The sequence below is a fragment of the Mesocricetus auratus genome, unplaced genomic scaffold (genome assembly GCF_017639785.1).
Source record: "Mesocricetus auratus isolate SY011 unplaced genomic scaffold, BCM_Maur_2.0 Super-Scaffold_100009, whole genome shotgun sequence".
In the NCBI taxonomy this organism is placed as follows: domain Eukaryota; kingdom Metazoa; phylum Chordata; class Mammalia; order Rodentia; family Cricetidae; genus Mesocricetus; species Mesocricetus auratus.
Genome location: NW_024429193.1, coordinates 47,628,476 through 47,652,539, shown reverse-complemented (window position 1 = coordinate 47,652,539; position 24,064 = coordinate 47,628,476). Strand labels below are relative to the sequence as shown.

The following is a 24,064-nucleotide window of genomic DNA, read 5'->3' as shown; positions in this document are numbered from 1 at the left end:
CAAGGTCGAGGTCAGGGCGGTTTCTGTGGGAAGGCCTTTCCCAGGAACTTATTGTATCATTTTTAGTAAACATGTTTTTACTAAACATTGTCTTACAGCTGCCTACTCCCAGGCAGAAGGGGAAGTGGGTCTCTGCTCAAGGTCTGGTGTTCCCACACCTGGCTATTGGCCATTCAGCTTTTTATTAGACCAATCAGGTGCCTTAGTCAGGCAATGTAAAATAGCAACACATCTTTACATGATTAAACAAATATTACACAACATAAACAAATGTAACATATCTTTACTTAGTTAAACAAATTCAGCACATTTTTGTATAATTAAACAAATATTCTGCAACAGCCAGGGATTCAGATTTCCCATCTGCCCAGAAGACTCTGATGCACAGGTAAGGTTGAGAAAACAGAAAGGAATAAATCTGAACTAAAGATGAGAGCCAGCCTAGAAGTGAAACCCTGACAGTGCAATGTTATCAGACAGGGTCACAAGCATCTCATGGTCATGACCATGCATCTTTCTCAGGACAGATTTGACACTGGCATAAAATGGATTTGCGTTGATTCCTGTGAGAATATCCAGAATTTTTGCTCTGGTTTAAAAAACCAAAAGAATCAAAGGAAAATAAAAACAAAGCCAGGCAAAAACACACAGGAAGTGTAGATAGACATGCAAATGCAGAGTGTGAAGTTCAGGTGCTGAACTTTATTCTACTTAGAGTTGGAAGTTCAAAGACTCTCTTCTCCACCAGCTTCTGAAGAATTACTGGCTGGAACACTATTCAGTAAACTCGGTGAACCCTGGGATAGCGATCGTGCTGGGCTGCAGCACACTGTCACACACTTGTGGCCAGTTAGCCAGTTTCCCCCTGAACCTTGTTAGAACTCGCATGCAGGCAGGTGAGTTTTTTATCTTAGTTTAGTTAAGTCATCACTAAGGTAAGAAATACCTTTTAAATAAGTATGAATATCTTAAAAGCAGAAAATCCATAGAATTGATAAAGGAAAAGCTAATTGATTTAAAACACTAGATCTGAATTTATTATTATTATGTTTTTAAAGATTTATTTATTTTATGTATGTGAATGTGTTACTTGCATGTATCTACATGTACTACATAAATGCAGTGCCTGAAGCAGCCAGAAGAGGGCAATAGATCTCTAGGAGTAGGAGTTATAGATAGTCATGTGCCTTTCTGTGGGTCTTGGGAACTGAACTAGGTCCTCTGGAAGAGCAGCAAATGCTCTTAACCATTGAGCCATTTCTCTTGGAACCTTCTGTAAATTTCAAATGTTTTTCTCCCTCCAAACTTCTGTGTGGGGCTTCCACTTTTGCTCCAGTTACTGATGATCTCTTTAAGAAGATTTTAATCAGGAAGTGGCATGTAGAAAAAGGGAAAAGAATTCTGTCTTTAACTCAAACCAACAGCTTAGTTCTGCTGTCACTGTTGTAAACTGCTTTGGGACTCTGTACTTCATTCAGCTCAGGGAGGTGATGTTAAGTCCTGTGTGTTTGCTCTTCTTGGTGAAATGCTCGAGATTTAGATTTTAACAAATAAAAAAAATCACTTTTCAAAGACGATAAAAGCAACACAATGCTATTATATTCTTGAGTGAATTAAGGTGTACTACAGTGGGTGACATGCTTTTTCTTTTTCTTTCTCCTGGTCTTTCTCAGTTAGGCTTTGGATTCAGTTTCATTGCAAGTGAGATGGAGAATTTCTATGTCCAGTATCACTCATGCCTTCTCTTACTAAACTACCCTTCAGTTCCACTTCCAAATGCCCCTGTGAAGTCTCTCATGAAAGATTTGTAAGTTGTTCAGGGAGCTTTCCGCAGCGATGAAATCATCTATATCTGTGCTGCCCAGCATAGTAGCCGCTGATGACATTTGAAATGTTCTAATATGACTGAAGGCAGAAATTTAATTTAATTTTTAAATAACCACATGTATAGTTACTACCCTATTGAGCAATGTAGGATCATTCTATGTATGAGTATCCTCTGAAATGATTTCAACTTCTATAAGTTCTCATTATCTTTGGGCTAGGTTAATATGTAAATATTAAATATTGAATTATTCTGTTTTTTTATTTATAGCTATCCGGGAAAAGGAAACCATACCTATGCTGCAGCTCATTAAAGAAATATACATTAAAGAAGGAAAGAGGGGATTTTTCAGGGGTCTCACCCCTAACGTACTCAAGCTGCTTCCAGCAGTGGGCATTGGCAGTGTGGCTTTTGAACTAATGAAATTGATTTTTGGGTTAACCTAGAAGTGGAGTATCAAACTGCCACATTGCCATAATGACTAAGGTATAAGATAACCCTGGGCTATCTTACTTAAAAGGAAGGGAATATCAACTACTTGTAAAATTACGTTGTCTTTATTTTATCTTTATTATAAAATATACAAATTAAACTATAATTTTGGTAGAGTTCTTTAATAATTTCAAATCCTTTATTATCACCAGAATTCTTATTTTATGTTTCTTGTTAGCTTCTGCTTAAAAATAAAACTAGATTTTGATTGGGTGCTAATAGAAAATACAACCTCATTAGAAAACATTTGGTAACCTACATGAGAGATTTTTGCTAGTATTCTTTTTTTTAAGATGAGGTTGAACATGTTTAACACAGTAAAGCTAAAATCAGTGCGTTTAAATTTGACATTAAAGTTACTCTCTTCAGCAAAAAGGATAATCCACGTTATGATTCCTTCTGGACTGTTATGATTTGTCATTCCCTTGCTAGTCCCGTGTCCCCTTCAGTTTCTGCACAGCCTATCCTTCTCACCTTCCCCCACTCCAAGATGGTTTCATCTTTCTTGACATCTTTGTAGACCAGAGTTGCATCCCTTGCCTAGGGGAGTTCCTTTCCACAACCCCGGAGAATAATTTTCCCAGGGAAGCGGCTTCTTTTTCACTCCATTGTAAGAAATGTTGACTAACATTCTTAATTCTACTCCCTTGTGTGTTCAAAAGCCCCTACTCACTTCTGCTGTTGCTGGGACTGGAGACGGGGCAGCTATCTTCTCCTGGGAGGGGGACAGGGCTAAGTGTGTGACTCAGAGCATATTATCTCCAAAGTTCCTCTTCTGAGTCATTGCCTTTTATTTGTGGTGTGACTGGGAACTTCAGGGGTCATAAAATTGACAGAGCAATAATGCTATTATGACCTTGTATTTCACTTTTAAATAAGATGTCTATTGTCAGAGCTCTGTTGGTAGTTGCTTAGTTCTGTATTAAACTTTTACTTCATTAGCAAGTATCAGTTGTACAAAATGAATAGATTCACTGTGTCATTTCCATACGTTATGCTATGTACCTTGATCACACTCAACAGTAAACTGAGTAAAAAATGAGCAAAGGATTTGGGTAGACATTTTTCCAAAGAAAACATACCAATGACGCAAACAAGCAAAGAAAAGCTGCTTGACCACAGGGGAAGCGTATTAAAATCCAGATGGAATCCCATTTTACACCACCGTGGTGCTCATTATTCAAAGCAGCAAGTTCTGGTGAGGATGTGGAGAACTGGAACCCTGTGCACTGCTGAGGGGGCACAAGGCTGCTGCCAGGGAGAGTATCTCCTCAGGACATCTCATCACCAAAGAGAAGAATGAGCCTGCATCCAGCAGCTTATGATATTCAAACCCAATTCAGAGCAGGGGCTCAAAGGAGCTGCTTGCTTATCTATGCTCATATCAGCACTGCTCTCAATAACCAAAATGTGCAAGCAACTTGAAAGTGCATCTACAGGTGAATAAACTGTGGTACATGCATATAATGGAATGCTGTTTCTCTTTTAAAAGAAAATCCTGATCCATATTACAATAGGGACGAACCTGGAGGATGTTATATTAAGTGAAATAAACTCCTTACAAAGTGTAAACACGGTGTGTTCACTTACATAAGATACCAGGAGTGACTAAACTCATGGAAGCAGGTGGAATGATGGCTGCCAGTAGCTTGGGAGGGAGATGTGGCAGCTTGAGTTACAAATGCTTGTGAACTGCCATGTGGGTGCTGGATACCAGCCAAACCCAGGTCCTCTGGAAGAGTGAACCGTGCTCTTAACTGCTAAACTGTATCTCCAGCCCCTGACTCAAATTTCATATAGTGTTAGAAGCCTGTAGGAAGGAGCACATTGTTAGTGGATCAGCCCCACTAACACAGGGACCCCAGCTAGTTTCTTCATTGTAGTCTCTCCTACTTGGAGGACTTTGGGTAGCACACAGCAGGCATTCAATGACTATTTACTAGTGGAATGAGCAACATACATGGGAGGGAACAGCTGTTTACACTTGTTTTATATTCAGTAGTGGGCAAGGGTTTTTTGTTTGTTTGTTTGTTTTGAGACAGGGTTTCCCTGTATTGTTTTGGAGGCTGTCCTGGAACTTGCTCTGTAGACCAGGCTGGCCTCGAACTCACAGAGATCCGCCTGCCTCTGTCTCCCGAGTGTTGGGATTAAAGGCATGTGCCACCAACGCCCAGCTGAGGGCAAGGATTTTATACCACTTCTTGTTACCAGTCTTTTTTCAACCCTAATTATAGCCCTTTCTTCTTAGAATGTTATTTTTACAATAGTACCTAACTCTCTAAGACAATTCTAAGGGAAGTAGTTTATATAAAATAGTTAATGTTATTGTAGTTTTTCCTCTCACCTTTTGAGTGTTCCTGTGTGTGTTCACATGTGTAGGTGTGCATGTGTAGGTCAGAGGTCAACATTAGGTATCTTAATCACTCCTCACTATATTTAAATTTTATGAGATTTTGTGTGTGTGTGGGTGTGTAAGTGCCAAGGCTTGTGTATGGAGGCCAGAGGCTACTTGGTGGGGGTCGGTTCTTTCTCCTCACCATATGGGTCACAAGAATTAAACTCAGCTCATCAGTATTAAAGATACAATAGATATCTTTACTTGCTGAACCAACTCCAGGGACCTTCACCTTATTAATTGAGACAGAGTCTCTCATAAACCCGGAGCTTGTATATTCAGGCAAGATTGGCTGGGTAGCAAACCCCAGAGATACTCTGTCTTGGCATTTACAGCACTGGGATTATAGGTATGCACTGTCATCTTATTATTTATTTATTGATTGATCTATCTATTTATTGATTGATGTGGGTGCCAGGGGATTGAACTCAGGTCCTCATGCTTAGAAGGCAAACATTTTACTGATCAAGACATCTTCCCAGCAATCCTCACCCCTAATCCTGTATAGCATCGTTATTTAATGTGTTGTCATTCTAACTTCTTAAGCAACAAAACTTCCTTTGAGCTTTGCTTTCAATAGCTTAACATGTATCATTGTCCTGTGCTGTAATAGAACTAAGTCTATCTAAGAGTTTCATTTTTCTCCAGTCTGTGGTCACCTCTGTCATTGTTCCTGGCTCAAGCATTCCTGGCTACTCCCAGTGACCCTTTGAACTTTATTTGCTTTGAACTTCCTCTCCGGCTGGAAAGCAGGGAGGCAGGTTTGGCAGTTACAGTAAACAAAGTTGAGCCGGGCGGTGGTGGCGCACGCCTTTAATCCCAGCACTTGGGAGGCAGAGGCAGGCGGATCTCTGTGAGTTCGAGGCCAGGCTGGACCGACAGCCTCGAAAACAATACAGAGAAACCCTGTCTCGAAAAACCAAAAAATAAAAAAATAAAAAAAATAAAAAACAAAGTTGAGCGTGTCTCTGAGTAAAGATGAAGATGTTGGCTTCAGTGCACCACGTCCTCAGAATCATCCTCATACATGGGGTGTTGCTTCTGTGTCGGCAAGGAGAAAAGCAGTCAAGCTTGTCACAGAACAGGCTGTCTTAGAGAGTGTTTTATACTGGGAAAGTCTGGAACCTGTGCGGGTTTCATATTCCACAGATGGGTAGGAAAATATCAGCCATTGCACGTCCATTCTGTACATAAGGCCTTGCCTTCCATGCTTGTGTGGAATACTTCCAACATAAAAATGGAAGACATTTATTTGGAAAGTTTAGTTTATTCTTCATGGCTGATTGAAGATTCATGAAGGTTAAGTTATACAGAGACTTACTGAAACCAATGCTGACTTAATTCACCCTGTGGTATTAGGCAAAGGACAGATCACATTCCATACCCTCAGTGTGTCATTTCCTTTCCCTCAGAGATTCTGGGTGTATAGAACAACCTCTGCCTTCCCTCATCTCTTCCTGCTAGCTTCCTAGCCACATCATAGGAGGCTGGATGGGAGAGAATACAGGGAGGTAAGCCCTCTTTGTAACTTCATGGTCATCCAGGTGAACATCAGTGATGAGTGTTTCTTCCTTCTCATCATCTGGATGGCTTTTACTATACCACTCTTCCCACCTCATGGAAATATTATATAAACTATATATATAAACTATGTTTTCATTCTGGTCATAAGGAGATGGTTTTACTTAGTTTGCTTCTGCAAAGGAAAATGAGTCACAAGTGAACCTATCTTAGAAGGAGAGGAATTTTCTTCCTTTTTTTTTTTTTTAAAGAATATTGGGACTTTGTTTGCTTCAAAAGCCAATTTGCAAAATTTGCAAACCCATGCAACATAAGAAAGAAGCAGCCCAGGTATTCTCATTTACAGATTCCATTCAAATTTTACCTGCTCTCCAAATGATATCCTTTCAAGCCACACACCGAACCTATGTTATTTCTGGTCAACTAAGAACAACAACCAGGTCTTTCCTCGACTTCCATTATCTTTACACATCTAAAGGTTACAGACTGGAGAATATTCTGTTTTGATTTATCTGTCTGGCATTCAGGTTATTCTCTTGGATGGAACTACACACTTGGCCCAATCAGGCATCCTGCTTCACCACCTGTGATTCCTACTATTCAGCTTGTGTCACTCAGACCTGCCTGGTGGCCCTTGTAAGGAAGATAGGAAAGAAAAAAGAAGGGAGGGGGAAGGAAAGAAGGAAGGAAAGAAGGAAGCATAAATGATGAGAGATGGAGAGACGGAAGTAAGGAAAGGATAGGGGAAGCTTAGCAGGAAGAGGGACCATCGGTATTTTTATATATCAAGTAGAAATATACCAAATTGATCAATTGTCTATGAATACTATCATTAAAAAGACTCAAATTATTTACACTAGATGTACAGTTTTCAGGACATAATTCAAATAAATGTTGAAACACTGAAGTTTTAACACAGCTTTTAAAATAATTTTCAAAATGCTGAGGCACTATTTTAAAGCCAATTGTAATTCTATTACTTAAAACAATTAGAATTATTTTAAAATGTGAAGTATTCACATGAGTTAGTAATGGTAGTATTTTCATAATTTAGTGCCATGTTTTTACAATTGAGAATTATTTTCATTCATTTGGGTGGATGGGATGGATTGGTAGATAGTCTGTGCAAGAGACAGAATTTATTCACGTTTTTAACCTGGAATTCTGACTCCTAAATGACTTAGAGAATATAATAGAATTTCCAATGTTATATGAATGATCCTAAACCTAAAATGATCACTTCCTCACTACAGCGCTAGGACACCCAGGATGGTATTTCCCTTCATGATAAAATCACCCCCTTTCCTGTGATGATTGTAGCTGTATAGTGACACTGTTAAACATGGTAGAACTGGTCTTCATGGAGTGGCTGATGATTTGTCTTTATCAGGGCAATTAGTTGCTGTTAATAAAAAGAGCAAGCATGTTTACCTGCTCAAACTGTGAGGCTCTAGAGTGCTTATTCAAATGGATCCACTACTACTCCAAGGAATCCAAGATAGGTGTTGAAGTCCTCAAGGACCAAAATTGATGAGGCCAAAAAAGTCTGCTGTTTCCATGGAAATGAAAGGGATTAGAAGGCCAGAAGCCTCTTAAAGCAGAAGTGCTGTTAGACAAATATGAACCCAGAGTTTTCTGTGTGGCCTTTGTGGGAGCCCTTGGCCCAGGGGGCTTTACCAACAGACAAGGAAACCTCTCATGGAGACGTCTGAAGTCAGTGAATGTTTTCTTTTCCCATGTAGAAACTTGCTATGTCTGCTATGTGTGTCAGCCATCCTTCACCATCATAGCAAATAGTGGAGATCCTCAGTTTATAAGTTGGGAAAATTCTCCTGGGCTTAAGGTTTCAAAAGTTCCAGTCCATGGTTGCATGACCCTACTGCTTATAGGCTACTACTGTGTGATTGGGGGTATGAGGGAATGGGGTGGAATGTGTGTGTGTGTGTGTGTGTACTATATGACAACAGTGGGGCATGTGGGTGGAATAAAACCTCTCACCTCATGACTGGGAAGGAAGAAGGAGACTGGGGTTTATAGCCCCCGTGGTACAGTTCTCCCCCACCTCACAATAGGTGCACCTCTAAAAGTCTCTACCCCCTCTCTACTGTGCTAAGCTTAGGACCAAGGATTTAACAGGGCCTTCTGAGGGCATCCTGTAGCTGGAGTTTCTTTCCAGCCTGGTCCTGCAACTGACTAGCCCCAAATAAACACACAGAGACATATTAATTTATAAACTGCTGGCCCATATCTAGGGCTTCTTACTGGCTAGCTCTCTCTTAACCCATAACTACTAATCTATGTATTTCTACATGGCCTTATCCTACCAGAGAACAACTGGTATGTCATATCTTCCCAGTCTCTACATGGCATCTGCCTCCAGGCTCCTCTCTGTCTCCCTCTCCCCAGCTTTCTCCTGGCTTGGTAGCCCTGCCTATCCTTCCTGCCTGGCTATTGGCCAATCAGTGTGTTATTCATCAAACAATAAGAGAAACATATATACAGAAGGACATCCCCCATAACCATCCATATCCAAACTAAGCAATTGTGTATGGAGTTTCTCAATCCATTGAACGTATATTTGTAAAACTGTAAAATTTATCCCCAGGTGATTAGAAGGTAGCCCTAAGTTGTTTTTGTTTTCTCTAGATTCCACAAACAAGCCAATAGAACTTCTGAATCTCCCCAATGCCTCACTTGTGTCATGGCACCCATTTATTTTCTTCCTCTCAAACCACTCACCGCTCTTGTTTCAGTGTGATTCCTTGAAGGCTGTTAAAGGAAGTCCATGAACACCTGAATAAAAAATAACAGCTCTTTATTTGGGGAGCACTCACACATTGATGGTAAATAACCACGGTGGTCTTCTGCCCCTGAAGGTGCAGGGTCTGCGATGTAGGTTGCTCAGATCACAACCCAAGAGAGGCTGAGGGAGCCTCTCCTCTTCCTTACAAGGGGTCACATCCACACAGTGAAGCCACACCCTAAGGTCATTACCTCAAGTCTGTTGGTGGAACAAGATGCCATTACAATTCCTATACAGGAAGCCTGAACAGACCTGAAGTTTGCTTCTGAGAAGTTAAGAACACTGACTCTGCAGGCCGATTGTACCCAGTGTTACTGACAGCAAAGATTAAAATTTAAACACTTCACAAACTCTCACTTGATGTTCACAGAGTTTAAGAACTCTTTATTCCATTTTGTTCATGTTTAGGACTGGTTTTCGAGTCTGCTTTACTGAGACTCTTCACACAGAATGAAATTAACCCACGTAGGTTTCTGATGGGCACACATGGTGTAACCACGTTCATAATCAAGATCTAGGAAAGTTCCAGCACCCCCAGCCCTATGCTGCCCTTTGTTCTTAGTATCAGCCCTACCCCCAATAAAAGCGAATTGTAACTCCAGTAGTTCCTGATATATTTCTTTCCAGAACGTCCTTCCAAACCAGCTGCCTGGCAGCGACTGCTTTTCAGTGCCGAGAGGCATTTCCTCGAGTGAATGCAGCACTGGTTGCTCAGAAGCTCGTCCACTCAGGACCCTTTGGTTGTTTCTGGGTTGGCAAGCATCTTCTCTCAAGATGAAAGGATCTCCAGAGACGGCCTTAGGGCGTTTCCAAGGAGAGGTAACAATTTCTTGAGGAAGGGGCTAATTCCCAAGACTACAATGTTGAAGCAATCCAGGAGTTGGTTTCAGGACGATTTTTACCAACAGCAAGGCAGTCCTTATCTCCATCCAGACCTAATATTCATACACTGTTTTAAACAGATAGAATAGTAGTGAAGGAGGTAAATTCAAGATCTTAGACCTCGGCTTTTGAAGAAACAGGTGATTTTAGTTTCTGTTTTAAATTCCCGAAGACAGCAGGATTTTAACCGAAGTTTTTACTAGGTGGAGTGACTGGAGGGAGAGTATTCCAGGGAAGGGCTACCCCATATGATGATGAGGCAGCTGTTGATATTCCCATTTTACTGACAAAAGTCTATGCAAGGGAGCTATGTCCCGTCTTTGGAATTACACAGCTGAAGGATCAGGTCTTGGCTCTTGTCTCTCTGTAGACCCTAAGTTTCTCCCGTTATTCTAGAAACTGTCTCACCTGAGCTATAAATGCCAAACCTCAGAACCACACATCTCTTGAGGGGAAGTAGGTAAAGTTTCTCTGTGTGCTGTGGAAAGAAAGGTACCTACTGTGCGCCATTTCCCCTCCTTTCTCCACAGCTTCCTGGGTGACCAATGCACTTCTCCGAAAAAGGCCTCCCTCAGGTTCCTCTCTGCTCCGTTTGGTCTGATAGGCCTTTCCACATTCGACTCGCCACCCCAATTACCTACTCACTGCCATGGTTCTGGTTCTCCAACTCCCTCAGCCCAATGGCCTTTGAGGCCGAGCTACCTGCCCTTCAGCACACCAAGTTGGAGCTTCGAGAGGGCTCTGGACAGAGCAGAACCCCTTCCCGTATCCGGAGTAACCCCATCTCGCCTGCTTGCACGTTCTGGGGCCTGAATCTGAGCCAGTCGGTCCCAGCAGCCAAGCACGGCCTGGGCCAGCTCCGCCCCGAGCAGCAACTGGGCGGCCACACCCTGCTGGGTTCCTGTGAGCCAGAAGCCTCGCCCCCCCGACGACGTTCCAAAGGCTCTGCGGCTGCCGCCCCACCCAGCCAGGCCTCACCACCCGGATCGCTCCCGGCCAGGATCAGCCCGCGGTGACTTTCCCGGGACCATGCTGCGCTGGCTACGGGCCTTCGTGCTGCCCACCGCCGCCTGCCAGGACGCGGAGCCGCCCACGCGCTACGAGACGCTTTTCCGGGCGCTGGACCGCAATGGGGACGGAGTGGTGGACATCGGAGAGCTGCAGCAGGGGCTGCAGAACCTGGGCATCCCACTGGGCCAGGACGCCGAGGAGGTGGGTCGCCGCGGGGCGTTGGGGCAGCTGCTGGCGTCCGGGGAACACAACAACCTGGTACCGGGAGGGAGGTGGCCTGAGGCCAGGCAAGGAGACGGAACTACGCCCGCCAGCTGGCTGGAAGAGCGCTAGAGAGTTGGATTCCGAAAGCGGCGGGTATTTTTCCAGATAAATTAGTGTAGCACACTTAAAACTGCCAACGCTTTCGTCCTGAGAGCATCTCTGGTTCTTGAATCTTCACCTGCTCTGCCCTTTGCAAACACTGCATGATTGCTCAGACTTTTGTGGGTTCCAAGTTGGGTGAAAGAGACACTTTGTGTCTCTTCGAAGCAGCTTTGTTACAACTGCTAGAGTTTATTGTTTCAAAAACGGGTTAAACCCAGCAGTGCTACCAGCCGCTGGTTGAGGTAGAAAGGCCACATTCCGTTTTTATGACACTCTAAGTTAGTGCCCTAAGTACACACATTGATCTGAAGGGTTGACTTGTTGTAAAGCATTTGTACTTCCTCTGAGTCATGTAAATCGTGCCCCTGACATCCAGGCCCCCTGGCAGGGTGGAGACACTGGATCTGGAATTTGTCCAGCCCACAGCCATGCAAGAGGACACTGGCTTTCCTATCCCAAGAGGAACGTGCTTGAGTTACCGCGGGGGCCACCAACTGTTCTGTACCTATATTTAAAACTTGTCTTTCAGTGTCGATGCCCTCAATACAGCCTCTTCACTTTACTGTGTTCTCTTAGTAAGTTACAACTTTTTTTTTTTGGAAGTTTCCCGTTTTGCCCAATGTATTATTATATATTTCATTTTAGATCTCTGTTCTTTTTCTTTCTTCACTTTAGCAGTAGGAGTGCCCATTTGATACACGTTCTGAACGAAACACCTTTGGGTACTTTTTGCTGGTATGTTCTATTTGCCCTGGGTTGACTTACTTCCTCCTATTTCTTGAATCAAAGGCCAGACTGACTAATTTTGAGTGTGATAGCATCTTTTAGTTGCTAGTAGCTGCATCTCACAGGTGTGTTGGGGGTTATTTGTTTTTGAGACAGGGTTTCTCTATGTAAAGCCCTGGCTGACCGGAACTCTGTAGGCCAGGCTGGCCTCAAACTCACAGAGATCAGCCGGTCTCTGCCTCCCAAGTGGTGGGATTAAAGGCACGTGTCACCACAGTCTGGTGGGTACTTGTTTTTATTATTCTCATCTAGGTGTTTTCTAACCACTGTGATTTCTTTGACTCATGTATCACTTTAAGTGCTTAAAATTTCCCAATACATTTTTTTTTTTTGGAAAATATGAATGGAGTAGACAAAGTATCTGATGAGATTTTAAAAAGAGAGGGAGTAGCCAGGCATGATGGTGCTTGCCTATAATCCTAGAACTCTGGAAGCTGAGGCAGGAAAATTGCCACAAGTTACAGGTCAACTCTGTCCTCATTTAAGTCAAACCTGAGTGAACTGAAACAAACAGCAACAACAAAACCGCAAAACCCCTGACCCCACAATAACAACTCAGAATCAGGAGAAAAAGCCCTTACATTTCCAAAATTTATCATATATAAAATAAATTACATAAAACTATGATTATATAAATGTGTAGAACAGGGCAGCTCATGTTTATCACTAATAAATGTATATATTTTGTGCATATATATATATTACATTTTGTTCAGACATGTAGTGTCACTACTGGTGTTCATGCCTGGCATGATCAAACTATTTCCAGCATTAATGCATTCTTCTGCAAAAGGTTAGTAATAGTTATTCCTCAATGATAAAAGGTTAATATTCTGCTTTTTTCTTTATAACATTTGTAGTATTTCAGTTTGGGAAAATAATTGCCTGTTATTTTTATAATTAAGGGAAAGTTATTTTTATTTTGAATAACTGTCACCTCGAGGTGATATGTCTCCTAGACCACCTTCCAGAGATGAGCTGACTGTTTATTGCTGTTTGTGACTTCCTTGCCTCACGAGTCACTCACTACTTTTATAGTTCAAGGGTGGTTTTATAGTTGCTTAATCTTTATGCCCTTCAATAGGATTCGCAATTCTGTCTCACTCATCGAATCAAAGTGATATCAAAGGATTTAGGGCTAACATCTGAAATGCACTGACACGGCAGTGACCTGTCTTTTAATAATTAAAAAAAGACAAAATTGAACTTTAAATCAGTTGCATTCGTTACTGTTTTATGCACCTGTTTATTTATTTGTAATTGTGTGCATGTGTGCTTGTGTGGGAACCATTGCATGTATGTGGAGGTCAGAGGACGACAACTCACCGGGGCCACTTCTCTCCTCGTACCAAGTGAACTCCAGGATGGAACTCAGGCCTTGGTGGCAAGTGCCTTTACCTTCTGTGTTGTCCTGTGGGCCCCAGTCCTAAGCATCATAAGCAGGACCAGCTAGGCAAAAATATGCTGGGGAAAATGGGATAAACATGTGGTATGTGAGATGGCAGGGGGATTCCTTGGCCATGGGCCCACTCGTATGCCTTATTAACTGTCATCTGGACATAGGTAACCTGTCCATGTTTCTACTTCAAGCCATTCCTCCACACACAGGCAGTGAATGCCACCCCCTCTCCCCTAGACACATGTTAGGAAGATTCTCCTCTTCATTTCCCAAGGCTCCTTCTTGGCTGGAGTGTGGCAGCTCCGGTTTTCTGTGCTCAAACACTCAGGGATCCTTAGTTAACCAGGCTTCAGCTTTCCCTCCTCATTCACAGAGGAGCGGGGTTTGAATAAGAGCTTCATTAAACACAGGAGTTCCTTGAAAGTCGAGACCAGCTTGATAGGGAATTAGCCAAGTGGTATTGACCAGAGGACGAGAGAGCACTTGTCTTGAGGATAAGTGTGACCCAGCTTGAGTTTCCTCACAGAATCCAGTCACTGCCTGGAGCAGCCTAGGGACAGGATGGCCTTGCAGTGTATCAGTGCCAGGGCTGGAAGCCAGGGATGCCAGTTAGCTGAGTCACGCAGGCAGGGTCCCTTGAAGGGAGATAATCCTACTCTCCATAGGCTACTAGTCCTACAATACACAAGAGTCCGCAATAATTTTCACGATTTTAAAAGGATATGGAGACCAAAGAGGTTGTTAATTATTGCTATGCAACATTTTTAATGATTGTATGATAAACTACTTCATATTTATGTAACATATTGCCAATACTCTGATGGCCATTTAGCTTATTGATAGTTTCAAACCTGTGTCAAATAAAATTACATTAGAATCTCATTGTTTTGTTTTTTGTTCTGTTCAGTGGGCTGGCGTATGCCCTTCCCCACAGTCTACTGATTCTTATGCTAATCTCTTCCAAACTGACTCACAGACACATCCAGAAATGTTGTTATCAAGTCCATCATTATATCTGGGAAACTGGAGCCAATAAAATACTTCAATTTATTGACTCAGTCAAGAGATATTGACTGCCGGGTGTTGGTGGCACACACCTTTAATCCCAGCACTCAGGAGGCAGAGGCAGGAGGATCTCTGTGAGTTCGAGGCCAGCCTGGTTCACATAGCGAGTTCCAGGACAGCCTCCAAAACAATACAGAGAAACCCTGTCTCGAAAAACAAACAAACAAACAAATGAAGAGATATTGACTAATGCATGGCTAAGTGTTGGCATATTGAACTGAGGAGATGGTCCATTTGAGTACGCAGGCGTAAGGACTATGGATGACTCCAAGTTTCAAGATAATAGTTTGTCCCCAAGACAAATATTTACCTTGAGGGGAAATCCCTATAGAGTTTCACTAAATTTTACATCTTCATCATATTTTTAAGCTTTTTGCAATAAATTAAGCACTTAGAAGAGAACAAATATCTGTTTCTAAGCTTTTTAGATTTTGTACTGTTTCTTACATTTATTTATTGTATGTCCACACATACCTGTATACCATGGTGCACATGAGGAGATCAGAGGACAACTTGCAGGAGTCGGTTCTCTCTCTGAGAGTTGAACCCAGGTATTAGGATTTGTGGCAAGCATCTTTACCTGTTGAGCCATCTTGCCAGCCCCAGGCTCCCGTTTTTTTTTTTTTTCCAGTTTTCCATACAACAAATAGAGTGTAGAAAATAGGCATAAAGTACACAATAGTTAACCATTTGGTGAGCATTTCAGAATTACAGAGGGAAGAGAAAAAGACTTTGAGGCAGGCAATCACAAGAAAAAATTAAGAGCCAGCCAGATGTGGAATTGCTATGCTACAGTTTTTGATGCTATGACCTCTGTTTTCTCTTTCTAAAATTTATTCATTGAAAATCCCATACAGGGATATGATGCATGTTAATCATATCCACCCCCCACTCCCTCTCTTCAACTTCCCTTAACCCCCTCCCCAGTATATTTCCCTTTCAGCTCCAAGTCCCCTTTTATTTAATTAGTAATAAATGAAGCCCATATATGAAGTGGTCTGGGGTCATCCACTGGCATGGGCAACCTCCCTGTGAGCATCCCCCAAAGTAAAGTGATTCTGCCTCCCTCAGCAGCTGCCAACTGTGGGTAGCTCCTTAACTAGGGGTGGAGCTTCAGGAATACCTCCCACTCTATGCTTGTATTTTTGACTGGCTTGTTATCACGCAGGCTTTGTGCAGTAACCACAGATTCTCAAGTTCATGTCTGGAGGATGGCATTTCACACACACCCCCACCTCCGCTCTTACGTTCTTTGTGTCCCAGATTCCATGATGTTCCTTGAGCCCCTTACTATGACACTAAGAGAAAAGTCATACAAGTTCTCTCAGGACTCAGGGTTAGTAGGATATGGACCCAAGTTCCCTACAAAAGCAACAAGTGCTCTTAACTGCTGGGACATCTCTCCAGACCCACAAAAGAGGGTTTCATTGGCCGTGGGGACAGGCCTTCTTTGAGTATTGTAGAGAACACAGAGTCACAATTGATATATCTGGGTAGAGAATACACCTCTTAGGAGGTACCCATGTGACCACACAGACAAGACCAAAGTCATGACCAAGACAGTAAGAAGAAAATAAGGAAAGCCAACTGACAGCATTTTCAAGGCCGATAGGGAGGGAGGAATAGACCACAAGGTTGACAGTATCATATAATAATAGGCAAGGAATTAATCAAATATTTCTTTTCACTTTTGCTCTGTTTATTATTTGCTTGCTGTTTTTTTTTTTCTGAGACAGGGTTTCTCTGTATAACATCCCAGGCTGGCCTCAAACTCACATAGATCTGCCTGCATCTTAACCAACTACTAGACAGCAAGGGTTTCAGAGATACAGTGATGGTTTGTTCCTCTTGGACTTGCTCACTGCTGCAGCCTTTGCTTAGTGAACATTATCTTAGACCGTTCAATAACACCAACTAAATAAACATCTTTGCACTAGGGTTTGGGGGGACTTTTAATCATTTCCACTTTATATTTGAACCTTCTGGGAATTAAATAACTTGACTAAGATCCTGAATTTAGCAACTGATAAAAGCATTTAGCTCTGTTCTAAATGATTCCATAGCCTATAATATACCATAACTAAGCTAATGTATGATAGGCAATGATTCATATTTCACAGTGAACTTCATTTAGCCAGCAAATCCTTTTGCCGTTTTCATAAATCCAATCCACTTCACCGTTTAAAAGGTAAGATTTTTGAACTCAGAGTGGACAAGAGAGGTTATGTATCATTTTACAGAATGTTGCTTCATGGAAGCTTATTTATCTTCACAGGTAATAATTAGAAAAAGAATTATAAATAAATGATTCTGAATTGGTTAGGGTAAGAATGAGGGGATATTTCATTCAACAATCATGGTAATTTACCAGGAAGAATGGGAGAAATCTAAGGCAGAAAAAGCAAAATAAAAAGATAAAGATACTTGCTATGGCGAAGCCAGGGGACACAGGCTGTTGGGAATTTGGGGAGGGAACTAACTAGGTTTAGAATGCTTCTCATGAGAAGGCCATATTAGACCTTACAAAGGAATGTCTGTCTTTGTTTCCTGTTGTGGGATCTCATTCAGCCAATAGCCTTTGGGGTAGCAGCGCATTAAGGTGTGGCCCCAGGTACTACTTTGTGGACTGGTTAGAGGTAGAAGAAGCATTCTCTGTCTCTCTGTTTCTCTCTGTCTCTGTGTCTCTCTGTCTCTGTCTCTGTCTCTGTCTCTCTGTCTCTGTCTCTGTCTCTCTGTCTGTCTCTCTCTCTCTCCCCCTCTCCCCCTCCCCCTCTCCCTCTTGTGGGGTGGATGGAGATCTGATCACAGCATCCAGCGGCCCCAGGTCAGAAGACCTCGACGACTCTCTACCTTATTGTTAGTCATGAGTATTCCCCAAATAAATATTTGATATTCTTTTATTCAGGCTCTCGTGGACTCCCTTAATCACACCTACAGTTTTCTTCTTTCAGAAGTTTTATTACCACAAAGAAAAAGGTAGTATTAGCTTTTAGAGTATAAACTGGAGGGAAACACAAAAGATACGGATTTTGTATATTTTAGAACATTTGAGGTGGATGTTGCTAGAATTCCCTTGTTTTTCTTATACCATAACCTTCCTGCCATGATGCCCTCAAATACACCTCTATTATGAAGTTTCAGATAGTTGAAGTATTAGTGGAACCTGGAGCTAAAACTCAGCTGGCCAACATTTGCAGTGTGTTTGTGTGTGTAGGCTTGGGCTAGATCCTTAGCACCACAAAAGGGGGAATTTTAACCTAATATCTCCATTGTTCAGTGAGAAATTATAATTATCTCAATGGGGTTAACACCTGAAAAATTCAAAGCAAAGCAATAAACATTGCTAAAGTGCTGTTTTGCATTCCATTCTATTCCATATGTGATTATGAAAATAGAAAATGTCTTTTTAAGAAAAAATGAAAACATATAGAATAGAGGACCCTGAAATCAGTTTACCCCATTGAACCATTCTTGTTATTGAGCCCCCAAGATGCGTGTCATCTAGTACAGGTAACACCAGGTCTTTTAGTATGTGAAGGTGGGTGTGCATGTGTGCACACTTCTGCGATGTGTGTGTGGAGGCAAGAGGTCAATGTTGGCTGTCTTCCAGTATTGCTCTACACCTTATCTTTTGAGATAGGGCTCTTACTGAACCTGGAGCTCATCACTTGGCCAGATTGGCTGGACACTGAGACCCTGGAATCCTCCTATTTCTGAATTTCCAGTGCTGATATTTCAGAAGTGTGCCTCCGTGCCCAGCTTTCTGTGTGATGCTAGGGATCCAAACACAGGTCCTGACACTTCTGCAGCAAGCGCTGAGCCATATGCCCTATGGCATGTCTTCAAGGTATCTTTACATAAGCCTATAGCCATTCCCAGGTGCTTTTATTAAAATCTTCACAGAGTAGACGAGGCAAGTGAGGTCTACCAGCTCTTACAAGGGTACCAATTCCATTCATGAGGGCTCCACTCTTATGAACTAATTACTTAACGAAAACCCTACTTCTGCATACCATCGCATAAGGGAAGCTACCGTCTGCATGGAAGCTGAGTGGCACAAACATTTTGTCTATACAGTGATCTTCTCAGCTTCTAAGGTCCCAGGCTCCCAGACTCTAAGTGTCTCCTAAGAAAGTCACAGTAGGAGCTCTGCCCGTGAAATTGTGGCAAAGAACTTAGTCTTAAAATTGCTTGGAACTTCTCAAGCTAACCGAGCAAATTTATTTAGATTGCATGAACATGGGCTCAGAAACACCTGATTCTCTCCAACCCCATACCCTCTTTCTCTTCCACATACTCAGAAAATATTGTCACAATAATAAGTGTGGACAAAAGAAAGACCCCCAAAGTGTAAATTCATCCTGGGTGTACCTCCCTTTATTATTTTGTATAGCCTCGTTTGTAAGTCCAGATTTCAGAAGGAGAGGATGCTGTACTGTTTCAGTCTTCTAAGCATATAAACAGATTCCTTGACTCTTCAGTGCTGTGCTGTGTTACTCGTGACTTCTGTGTCAAAACATTAAATTTCAGATTATTTCCTCCATCTCCAGTGTCCTAACTGTGTCTTATTTTCATCAGATTATTTCAGATAGTACTCAACATTTGAGACTATCTTTTAAAATGTTCTAGTGTAATCTTTGACTTAAAAATAAAACAAAAAGCTAGAAGGAGGGCGCAGAAAGAGAGATGAAGGATGGGGTAGAGGAGAATACAATGACATCCAATGTGGGACAATTGGAAATGTGTGGGAAATAGTGACAGAGCACTGGCCCCCACTCCTCAGACCACCATGGCTCCCAGCCATCCGTGACGGCAGGTCCAGGGGACTTGGCGCTCTTGACTGACCTACTCCAGCACCAGAACACATGACGTGCGCGTAAATGCACAAGCAGGCAAAACACATGAAATAAATACATCTAAGAATGAAAAACCAAAAATCCTCTTTTGTGGGATAATTCGTCCACGATTGGGCCACAACAGGTTTTGTGAAACAGCCTTACATGTTAAGACCCTGCTCAGCAGCTCTTGGGAAAGTGCCTATTGCACAGCTTACAGCAGTACCTAGGTTTAACTGTGGTGCAAATGAGGAAGCCTGCGTGGGTTGGGATGGTCTTTGTCTTGCTCTCAGGGCTCAGTGTGATGAGAGGCATAGAGCCAAAGGTACTGAGAGCGGCAGAATTAAATTATCCTTATGAATTTTAATATCTAATTAAAACATTTATTATTAACCAATATCTGATTAAAATATTTAGTTTTGAGTGAAGGTCTCATGCTTTACCTCAGGCTGGCCTGGCAATTCAGGAGCCTTCTATCTGACCCTGGTGTGAGGTGTGTGCCGTCTCACTGGGTATTACTTAACTTCTTTGTCTTTTTAAAATTATTCAGTTTGAAAAGTAAGTTATGTAAAAGCAGGGAGGTGTTCTGTGAAGCTGTACTTCCACACTTTTCCTGGAGCAGGATAAGGGGCCACAGGTACATGAAGAAGGGGTTCAGGGCTTCCCATGGCTCTTGAGGGTAAACATTAAAAAGCCACAGATATAGTAATAGTAACTCCTGCCTTCTTGTTGGAGTCCAACTGCCTTAACATCTGGCCATTTAGGGATTATCTTCTGGGTACCTGGAGGGAGCAGTTTTGTCCCCAGAGTGACTGAAGATATTGGGTGAAAATAAACGATGAATAAACAGGGATGAGAGATGGAGATGGAGGGAACGGAGAACAGTTTTGCCTGGGCTGTTTTCCCTTTGTTTGCCATCTTTGTGACAGCCAGTCTGGTGTGCCTCACCTCTAAAAGGAGGATTCCTGGGCAGGTGCCACTCCACTGCCTAGTGACTAAAAACGGTTGGCTTAGACCGGACCCGAAGCTCAGTAGTGGAGAGATTAGTAATTTCCCAGCACGTGCGTGTTCTAACACCGTCCTTCCCCAGCACCCCAGAAAACAATGACAAGCCACAAACCACACACAGATTTCCAAAAGTGGTCAGGTGACCTGTACTCCTGTTAGTGGATCACTGAGCAGTAGCCCAGTTCCGCTCTACTCTCGCATTTTTCAAAACAGACAAAACAAAACAAGACAAAACACAAACTTCCTTTTTAGACAATCATATGCTGGGATCTCTGAAAGTTCTGGCGGGCCGGGCTGGTTCTGTCTTGGCTCCTGTTGGACCTAGGGTGGAGGGAGGACCTCCTGTTCCGGACTTGGGGGCGGAACCCCTCTCCCCGAATAGCTCACTGGTTTTACCCTGCACGTGCTCCCTACAGACCCAAGACAGTTGGATGAGGCACTCTCCTTCCAGTGCCGTAACCGCTACAGATGCTTTGCCTTTGGCCCCTCTCTCTCAGCGTGGGCATACATCCTCTTTGTCCTGTCCCGGGGACTTCTGCCCCTGGGGGACTCAGAGGGCCGTAGCAGGGGTCACCTTGGCCACAGGAGACATTGCAGATGGAGTCCCTCTATGAAGACCTCTTTTTGTATCTGGACTTTGATGAAGATGGAGCTGTGGACATCTCTGAACTTCAGGAAGGCTTGGAGGATTTAGGGGTCACTCAGTCTTGGGAGAATGACCAGGTGGGCCTCAGGAAGCTCAGAACGATGCTGGGGCCAGGACCTCTAGAGAGGCCTCCAGAAGCAGAATGAAGCCCAATTCACACTTTCCCAAACCTGACCTGGGTCCTTTGAGGTACTGCTGGGTTAGCACTGCTTTTGTTTCTTAAGAATCATCCAAGGCCTAGGTATGTAGGTAGTAGGTAGAGTGCTCCATTTAATCACCAGTGCCGTATACCATGTTGTGCGGCAGGCCTCTAATCCCAGCGCCGAGGACTGGGAGGCGGGACCATTAGAAGTTCAAGGTCGTCCTCACAGCTTATATCCTCAAGAATATTTATCAGTTTTCTTTGTGACTATAATAAAATTTCCAACTTCTGGTTGCTTTTGCTGTTGGCTACAGTTTTTCTTTTTTTGGGGGGGGGTCAACTTGTTCAGTGTTCCTACCTGTCACCAGAGGCCTAGATTATTAGCTTTGGCACATCTTAGTTACTTTTCCACTGCTGTGAAGACACACTATGGCAAAGGCAACTTATAAAAGCATTCAACTGGGGGCTGGCTTACAGTTGCAGAGGGTGAAAACATGGTCATTATGGTGGGCAGACAGCCAGAAGCTGGAGAAGTAGCTGAGAGTTTACATCTTATCCAAAAGCTGGAGGCAGGGAGACAGAACTAGCTGCGAATTTCATGAGCTCTTGAAACCTCAAAGCCTACCCTTAGTGACGGACCTTCAGCGAGACCACACCTCCAAATCCTTCCCAAACAGTGGGGACCTAGCATTCAAATATATGAGCCTATGGAGGCCGATCGTAATCAAACCACCACAGCATATGAGCCCAAGATGTGCCGTGGGTTAGAGAACAGGAACATTCTTCACTCCATATGTGTTTGAGGGCTCAATGGGAGTTGTTTCTGTTCCCAAGAGGGTAAACTTAGTAAAAATCATCATCAATCTATTAGCTGTGCAGACTTTTGGAGTCTTCATTGAAGCAACCGTTTGTCGACCAGTTGTCTTTAAAGTTGATTCCATGAGCCAAGTACTGCCCTGGGTGTCTGTGTCTTTTGCTCTGGCTGGGATAAATATTTCTCAAAGGTGTTCCTTTTAATGACTTGGCACTCAGTCAGCGATTCTGTTGGGGAGTGGTGCTGGGACTTCTAAGAGGTGTGTCTTAAAAGTGGGAACTTCAAGAGTTGGGAATCTTCTATATGGAGGTGAATGTTGGGACCCTGGTCTCTCTCCTTTCAAAATATGATGTGCATTTGCTTATTTGATACCAATTAGCCTTTCAGAAGGAATCCTGGATTTTGCTATAACTTAAGTTCTTTGAAACTACTCATTGCTTTTCAACATTTTATTTTCCTGCAAATCTTTTTGGCAAATTGTGTGAGGCCTGCATATCCATTGATTTTGGATGAGTGTTCATTTACCAAAACCAAAGGAGAGCCATTCCCCAGGGCTCTGCACCAACCATGTGGAACATTATATTTTAAAAGAACTCTTGGGCTTTTCCTCAGGTAAAGATCACATCTAAGATGTTTTAATGTGTGGGTTCTCATATGTCTGTAGAAGAAATTTCATTCATACGGACTGAGAGTTTAACTTTTAAAAATAATTAGCTTTTTAAAATAGAAATTTGCATTGTATAGTGTGAGGTACAAAAGATACCTTTTATGAAAAATTATACATTTAAATTGATGATTTTCTTTTGCTATCTATAAGTAGGAGAGACTGAATATACAAACAGATCATGGCCATAGATAAAAACAGAGATTGATTTAGCACCTGCAGCCAGGAAACCTGGTCCTTACAAATGATGGGTTTGGAGGAAGACAGTTGATGTCTCTAGTAACAGTCCAGGAAGTTGCACAGTAGCTTTGGTAAAAAGCCCCTCCCCCAATGTTTAGGACTTGATTAATCACACTCATAGTTATCTTAATCTTGATTCCCATTTTCAATTTGGGATTAACTAAAAACAGCTCTGCCTCTCCATACAACCACAGTGGATTCTCTGCTCCTGGCTAGCCAGCCTGTGCCCACCCCTTCACATACTCCTGCTTTTCCACTACAAAGCTTCCCAAAGTGCTAAGTCCCACCTTCGAGTCTGTATAAAACACAAATGGAGATGACAGAAAGTTCAGAAGAAATGGCCCTTATTTTTGTCATCAAAAGAGGAACATTAGTCTTCAAGTAATTATTAAATTGGCACCATCTACTGCTTGTGAAACTCTGGGAATCTTTACTTAACCACAGGAAAGTTCACAGGGCCCTGCCATAATGGATATTAACACATCTGACCCAAACTGGAAGCCTATACACAATTACTTCAATACTTTAACCCACACTAACAATACATCTTTCTCTTTTTTTTCTGTAGAAAATTTTTACTACTGGTGATGCCAACAAAGATGGAAAGCTGGACTTTGAAGAATTTATGAAATACCTGAAAGACCATGAGAAGAAAATGAAGTTAGCATTTAGAAGTTTGGACAAGAATAATGATGGTGTGTCCAAGTATCACTCCTTATGAGAAGTCATCTTTATGTGTTCCAAGTCTAAGACAAGATATACTAATCTTTCCAGATGACTGTTATTTGTGTTACTACTTATTTTATTAATGCTATGGGGAGTTCATTTATCTTTTAAGATTTTATTTTGATTTTAGTTGTGTATTTGTGTGTGTGTGGGGGGGTTGTGTGCACATGAGTACAGGTACCTACAGACCCCACGGAGCTTAGTCATAGGCGGTTCTGAGCCAGCTAGCATGTCCGCTCCAGGAAACTAGAATCAAGCCACAGGAAATAGAGGTGAAATTTTAACAATCCATTTTTCATAATGCAGACAGTTCCTTCTTCACTTATTGCTTCATATATATTTTGAAACAATTTATCATTACAGGTTCATATTTTTATTTATCAGAATTCTTTAATTTGAACATATATAGTTTATTTTCTCATCATTTGTGAACTTTGTACTGGT

The 24,064-nt window shown here is 42.4% G+C and overlaps 2 protein-coding genes across 3 annotated transcripts in view; both read left to right on the top strand.

The window, feature by feature from the left end:
- The window catches only part of LOC121142352 (calcium-binding mitochondrial carrier protein SCaMC-1-like), a 44,918-nt gene extending 41,029 nt beyond the window's left edge, over positions 1-3,889 (top strand). The window contains exons 9-10 of the mRNA XM_040752022.1: positions 749-896; positions 2,096-3,889. Coding sequence (XP_040607956.1) covers positions 749-896; positions 2,096-2,271 — 324 coding nt within the window. The 3' untranslated portion in view covers positions 2,272-3,889. The remainder of the gene's footprint in view (positions 1-748; positions 897-2,095) is intronic.
- Positions 3,890-10,822: 6,933 nt separating this feature from the next.
- The window catches only part of Slc25a24 (solute carrier family 25 member 24), a 34,600-nt gene continuing 21,358 nt past the window's right edge, over positions 10,823-24,064 (top strand). Inside the window, exons 1-2 of one of the 2 annotated variants that reach the window (XM_040752020.1) lie at positions 10,823-11,130; positions 23,463-23,589. In XM_040752020.1, coding sequence (XP_040607954.1) covers positions 10,948-11,130; positions 23,463-23,589 — 310 coding nt within the window. In that variant the 5' untranslated portion in view covers positions 10,823-10,947. Of the gene's footprint in view, positions 11,131-20,824; positions 21,112-23,462; positions 23,590-24,064 lie in introns of those variants that run through there. The other variant, XM_040752021.1, reaches the window with a different exon arrangement.